The sequence below is a fragment of the Corythoichthys intestinalis genome, chromosome 8 (genome assembly GCF_030265065.1).
Source record: "Corythoichthys intestinalis isolate RoL2023-P3 chromosome 8, ASM3026506v1, whole genome shotgun sequence".
NCBI lineage: Eukaryota > Metazoa > Chordata > Actinopteri > Syngnathiformes > Syngnathidae > Corythoichthys > Corythoichthys intestinalis.
Window position 1 is genome coordinate 47029891 of NC_080402.1, and position 7398 is coordinate 47037288.

General features: G+C 40.2%; 1 protein-coding gene across 1 annotated transcript; it reads right to left on the bottom strand.

Moving 5' to 3' along the window:
• Window positions 1-4261: 4261 nt before the first annotated feature.
• ier2b (immediate early response 2b) lies at window positions 4262-6789 on the bottom strand. The gene has a single exon (XM_057843648.1). The coding sequence runs from the start codon at window positions 6605-6607 to the stop codon at window positions 6053-6055; it is 555 nt and encodes a 184-aa protein (XP_057699631.1). The 5' UTR covers window positions 6608-6789; the 3' UTR covers window positions 4262-6052.
• Between the last annotated feature and the right edge of the window lie 609 nt (window positions 6790-7398).

Here is a 7398-nt window from a genome sequence, read left to right on the forward strand (position 1 = left end):
CTTCTAAATTTAAAACCATCACAAGGCTGAGGGAACACTACAAAATGCTAAAAAAAAATAAATAAATAAAAATTAAAAATAAAAAAAGCACGGTCCAAAAGAAACTGGACATCAAAACTCATAAGGAAGGACAATGCACCCATGATAAACAACCAGTGGGCACTGAGAGCCAGCAAGGAACTCAATGCAAACAAAGTAATAAGACAAGGAGAAAGACTCGTTTACATGCATAAGCGTATATGGTTGTAATCAGTAGGGATATTCCAATACAAACTATAATACATGTGCAACTTCATCACGCATAAAGAATGTTTTGACACAAATCGAGTCATTCCCGCATTGTGATGAACCATGTTTCTCATAACCTTTTGTGCACCTTCTTGTAAATCTAGCGGTGCAGGTACTTTCTTTGGTCAAATAAAGACAGAATCTTCAAGTCTTTCATTACATTATTGATGCGATGAGTTTCCTTCTCATTTCAAGAGTGTTTTAGCATAGATTATGCAGCAACTACTACTTTTTGTACAGAACAAGATTTCTTGTGAATATAATACTGTATATCATTTCCATAGAGCCGCATGCGTGATTTCCCAATATAGTTAGACTGCAAAAACACAACTCCTTTAAACTAGTTAAATTCCCTTCTTTTCAGTGTAAATCTACTAGAACTAAGTGAAATTATCTGGCAGAGCATCAATTAAATTTTACTCAGAAAAATAGCTATGTGAAGATAAATTAACAGATTTATTTTAAACAACAAATCCATATGTTTAATCTTAAAAAACCTTTGAAATGTCAGAAATGTATACAGAGCCCCTCAGGTGCTAGGGTAGAAAAAAATATTTTTCATAGCTAATCTGTACCCACAGATTCTGTACCCACAGATGACTAAACTGTACCCACAATTTAGTAATCTGTACCCAAGGTTTACTGCACTGTATCCACAGTTTACTAATCTGTACCCACAGATTACTAAACTGTACCCTCTGTCGCTTGTTCGCTGTACCCACAGTTTAGTAATCTGATAGATAAAACAGTTTTGAAGAAAATATTCTTCAAAACATTATTTGAAAGCAAAGTTTTCTTGATTTAGGTGAAAATGACCAAATTTTAGATGTATGGTCTTAATAGTAACAAATAGTAATATTTACTTAAAGTAAATGGAATAATCTGACGCCTTAATCTGTTAACTATTCTTTACCACTCAAAACAAGATGGAGTAAATTGTTGGACTAGATTTACAGGACGTTAAAAAAAAAATCTGATTAAGATGTTATAAATTTGATGTGTATTCCTTTTCTTACCCAAATGTATAATAATAATCAGATTATTTTTTTACGTAAATCTAGTCAAATAATTTTCTCCATCTTGTTTTGAGTGGTAAAGACTCGTTAACAGATTGATGCGTCAATAAGTATTACTATTTGTTCTCATTAAGTCAATCCATCTATAAATTGGTCATTTTTCACCGAAGAACAATTTTGCTTTCAAATAATGTTTTGAACAATATCTATTCTTGAATTAACAACATTTCTGACATTTCGAATCTATGTTTTTAAGATAAAATATACTAATTTATTGCTTGTTAATGGCTTTTTCTTATTTCAAGAAATCTGAGTAAAATTTATTCATAGCACTGTCAGATAATCTCCCATATTTTGAGTATATTTACACTGAAAACTAGGGAAATTACCTAGTTTTAAGGAGGTGTGTTTTTGTAGTATAAGCAGGGTTAGTTGAAAATGGTAGAAGATAAAAATGTATTTATAATTTGGGGGGGGGGCAAATTTTCAAGTGTAATGTACTCTACTTTGCGATAATTATTCACATTTGTCAACATATTGGGTTTTCCATGTATAGATGTGCAAAAAACATTGAATCAAATTTAAAATAAACTAAATAAAACACAAAATGAATGCACCAGTGTATCTAATTTTAGATTACAGCTTTTTTTAAAGTCATTAGATCTTCCAGGTGTCCCTAAATAAGTACAATGTGTGTATTTTAATCTTTATAATGTTCGTTGATTGTCATTTGTAATGTAAACACCCAGGATTAATCTGGTATCAGCATCAAGAAGATGTCAAATGTTTTTCCTCTGCTCCAAATGTTCCAGCTAGTTCTTTTCCGTTGCTAATGGAAAATTCGGTGAGATGCCGCCATCCATCTTTGAGCTTCACAGCCGCCTCAGCTTCCTTCCTGCTCTGTTCTATTTTTAGCATCCGCCGGACGTCACAGCAGTGCCTAGTGTGTGTGTATTTGTGAGGGTTTGCGTGTGTATGTGTGTTCTGCATCTGCATCACTCTCAGGACACTCTTGGAATCCTGAACACGATGTACCTTTTATATCAGAACAAATCACTGGCACGTAGGACCAGGTGCCGTTTTGACTGTGTCTTCGTCCAGATTCAAGAAACGAAGCCAGAACACTTCTGATTTGAAATAATCAAAAGCTATACTCGCTTTCAAAGGTTGTTGATCTTCATCGCAGCATCAACTCTTGGTTTTGAAAGACCCTTGCTCTAAGTTGATTGTTTCAAACGTTGGAGCTGTCATTTTTGACAGTTTGACTGGCAATTTTCATTTAGTCCTTATTAATAAACTGGTGATTTTTCTTCATTGTCAAAGCAAGAAAACCACTCATTTTGGGTAATAATTATATAAAATAATATATTCTCAGCATTCAATCAGGTATACAGTGTATCACAAACCTCTCACATTTCTGCAAATATTTAAGTATATCTTTTCATGGGACAACACTGACAAAATGACACTTTGACACAATGAAAAGTAGTTTATGGGCAGCTTATATAATAGAGTTCATATATTTTCCCCTCAAAATAACTCAAAATACAGCCATTAAAATCTAAACCCCTGGCAACAAATGTGAGTACACCGCATGGGAACTACGTACATCCCTAAATGTCCCAATGGAGTACTGCTTGTCATTTACCCTCCAAAATGTCATGTGACTCGTTACAGGAGTGCTGTCAGCATTGCTGCAGAGATTGAAGAGGTGTGGGGTCAGCTTATTAGTGCTCAGACCATACACCGTACTCTACATCAAATTGGTGTGCATGGCTGTCACCCTAGGAGGAAGCCTCTTCTGAAGACGGTACACAAGAAAGCCCGCAAACAGTTTGCTGAAGACATGTCAACAACGCACATGGATTACTGGACCCATGTCTTATAGTCTGATGAGACGAAGATTAATTTGTTTGGTTCCGATGGTCTCGAGCACGTGTGGCGCCGACCAGGTGAGGAATACAAAGATAAGTGTGTCATGACTACAGTCAAGCATGGTGGTGGGAATGAATCCCCCACCACCACCACCTCTTCAGTCTCTGTAGCAATGCTGACAGCACTACTGTAACGAGCCACATGACATTTTGGAGGGAAAATAAGAAGCAGTACTCATTTTGGACATTTAGGGATGTACGCAGTTCCCATAGGGTGTACTCACTTTTGTTGCCAGGGGTTTAGATATTAATGGCTATATTTTGAGTTATTTTGAGAGGAAAATAAATTAACTCTATTATATCAGCTGCACACAGACTACTTTTTATTGTGTCAGTGTCATTTTGTCAGTGTTGTCCCATGAAAAGATATACTTAAATATCTGCAGAAATGCGAGGGGTGTACTCACTTTTGTGACTCTCTGTAATTTACAACAAGTCCTTCGTTGGAGTTAAACATTTGATTTAGACAGAATTAAGAATTTATCACCTCTCAGCAACATTTTGGATATTTCACAGGAACATTAAGCGGTTGAGTCACTGATAATGTCGTGGTACATTTGCTTGGCTGCAATGCAGTTATTGTGAGTTTAGTTTCTACTCAGTGATGGTGTGATTGTGAGTACGAAAGGTTGATCGCCTCTGTATGTGCCCGTGAACTGGCTACCAGTTCAAGATGTAGTCTGCCTATCCCCCAAAGTAATCTGGGATAGGCTCCAGCACCCTGTGACAATGCTTTAAAATTGTTTAATGCATTAAGATAATGTCAGAAACAACACTTGAAATGTAAAGCATTAACTGGACATTGTGGTTATAGTAAGTTTTTTTTTTTTTTTTATTATTAATGGACATTTAAGGGTTTTGTATTTATCCTCTGGAGATCCTCTGTGGATTATCTCATCATCATCTCTATAAACATTTGGCCCTTCTCCGCCTCATTAATATCCTTGTCTCCTTGACAGAAATTTTGGTAGAAAAAGATAGAGAAGCAAAAAGACAATTGTGAAGTTACAATACTTATTATAGTTCATTTATACTTATGACTTCATACATGGAGATTTAGGGAGGGCTGGAGGTTGCATGCCCCCCCCGGTGGCTGAAAATGTCATTGCATGTAATTGAACTTCCCATATATGAATTTAAAATTAAGACTTTGCCGGTAAAATTGTTTTTTTTTAAATGTTGTAAAGCAATAAAACAAACAACAAACATGAATGGATTGAACAAAAAAATAGTTTTATAATGGGTCACAAACAATTTGAACAGATCATGTGACTAGCACCTCAGAGATGATCATTTGCTTTGCTTAGCCCCCTGAGGACAACAGAGTACAACAACAGAGCCACCATGGAAGACAATCTTGCCCAAAAGAATAGCTGTCCTAAGCAGCCTGATTTAGAATTCCCCTAAAAAATAATGGGCAACAAAAAAAAAACAAAAAAACGCTCATTTTTTAAAGTATCATTATTATATAAATATTATATTCTTGAATGGAATATTCAGTCAAAAAGGATGCGGAGTCTATTTTTATACTAGGTAAGACAAAAAAAATGTGTATGAGTCGCACACACACAGCTGGGATGCCTGTATGTACGAGCATGGGCCAAGCTACTATCCGAGCATTATCTTGTAAGTTAATTGTATTGCTAACACTGTGTTTCGGGGTCATCAACATGTTTTTCACCCCCCCGCCACAAAAGTCAAACTCCGCCTATGACGTCAATTATAGTTGCCGTCTCCATAAAATGACTTCGAGTAAGCATCCAAACCTCACTCCTTTGTCATTCTCCTTGTCACCTCAATGGAATTTATGGTGGGATGAGATGGCATGCATGTAAACACAGGTGTGACGATCCTGGAAGTTCCAATTAAAGACATGAGACGAATATTATGTCTCACAGCTCGCCTGGGATTGGCTCGGCGCCCTCCTGGGAGTCATTCATGTAAGAAGTGCCACTACAAGATGTACCTATAATGAAGTGTTTGGGTGGTGTGTGGCCGTCAGATCACAACGGGAGGATGTGATTCATAATTCTGTTGTAATCCACAGGAAGTAGTGTGACCGCATGCGTGTGAGTGTGTGTGTGTTAGATTAGAAAAAGGCCGTCTGGTAGTTGACAGGCTTGAGGATTAACCCACATTGGAGACTTCCTGTCTGGACAACAATCACCACAGGCATTTGTTCACTTTAAACACATTTATTATGATCACAATAAAAAAGCAGCTTTACATGTGAGGTATATGAGGTTTTCACATTCAATATTTCATTGACGTTTCTAGAAGTCTAATTTATATTGACTGGGAGCGGTTAGCCTTTCCTGTCAAAATGAATTGGACGTTTAGCACCATCAATAGCAGTGAAACATGAGCATTCACAGCCAGTCCTCCCAGTTTAAATTAACTGGACGTCTATCGTTGTCATTGCAGACAATGAGTTAAATACACAAAAATATATCCCCCATACCCCCCCAAAAGATGAAAGACAGGCTCTTTTTTTGAGTAGCACCATGTAGTTGGTCCACAACAGCAGTTTGTGTGAGTGTGTTGACTTAACACTGGACTTCCTCTGGAATGAGTCACTGCGTGTCCTGGCGGGTCCACCTTGTTTGTGTGACTCAGCTGGAGAGTCAGCCGACTCTGTCGCTCGTTCGACCCGGGCCGAAGTTACTTCACGCAGACTCCCTGCTTGGGGAGCTCGCTCTCTTCGGGTGATCAGGGACCATTCCTGTCCCGGGACCGTCGGTATGACTTCCAGGCCGCTTCCTAGTTTGGGCCAAATAAGCTCCAAGTCCAATGGAGCCTCCGTGTCTCGCCCTCTCAGCAGGCCGGTATGACCCAGTTCATGGACAGCGTGGTGAGGGTCTCAGGGGGGCCCATTCGGCAGCTGGCCGGCGGCGGCGGCGGCAGCAACGGCGAGGCGTGCCGCTCCTCCCCGGGCTCGAGTCTCGCCCTCTTACTTGGGAGGAAGTGTGGCGCCACCGACATTCTCCCCCGCCGCTTCCTGGATCGCCGCGTTGGGCTCTGGTTCTCTTTGTCCTCAGCGGGCTCCCCCTCCTCCTCTTCCGCCTCCTGGTGCGCACCTCCCCCCGCCGTTGAGCTCAGCTCGGCGGGGGTCTCGTCCGACTGAGGCCCCGATTCCAGGTCGAGCTCCACCGGCTCTTCCGGGCTGGTGTCCATGGGCTCGGCCGGCGGGGCCGACGAGTGGTAGATGTCCCGGGCGGAGCGCATAACCAGGGAGAGGAGGAGGCTCCGGTGGAGTCTCAGGCCACCTCGCTGGCTCCGGGACGCGTAGAGCTTGCTTATGGACACCGCCAGAATCCGCCGAGCCTCCGCGTTCACCTCCATTGTTGTCTCCGTTGATGTGTCACTCATGTTTCGTCTTGTTTTACTGACGTGCTGTTGTTTTTCACAACTAAGCAAAGAGCTTGATTGACGCGTTCCCGGAACAACTAACGGAAAAAAATTGGACTTTTAAAAGTTTCGATCTCGGTTCGGGATTTTTATAGTACTGCGAGCTACTTCGCCGTACGTCACCAACCGGAGAAAAGCAAGCGTGTGAGGCGCAGGGTGGCAATTTATCTACTCTGTGACGTCACGCCGAATTCCTCAGCCAGTGACAAACTAGGCACCGCCCACACCTGCCACACACAAACGCACATACACGCGCGCGCACGAACTACACGTGCACGCGCAAGCCTTCTGTTCCGTCTCGCCTGTTTTCTCACCCTTATTTCTTTCTCTTCCGCTGAACGATCGCGTTTCACTTCGAAAGCTATTTAAATTTGATCATATAACCATCTCACTTCATATTTCACACTGTTCAAATAGCAGTGAATCATTTAACCCTTTATAGGGCAAGGAACTATTTTTAGTCGTAAAAAAAAAAAAACTTAAAAAAAACGCAAAATATAATGATTTTCATCCATAAATACAATTATGAATTAATAAAATGTTAATAAAACAACATTAAAATGAAGAAAACAGAAATACATTCTGGTCCAATAACACTCTAAAGTTGTTGTTGTTATTGTTTTCATAGCATTTAACTTGTTGTCTGCCATCAAACAAAGATAGGCGTCCAATTCGTTTAAACTGGGAGGACTGGCAACGATCATTCGCTGCTAACCTTTTCCAGTTAAAATGGATCCGACCGACATTGAATA

Coding starts and splice junctions, on each gene's coding strand:
- ier2b (XM_057843648.1), bottom strand. CDS start 6,607: ATGAGTGACACATCAACGGAGACAACAATGGAGGTGAACGCGGAGGCT.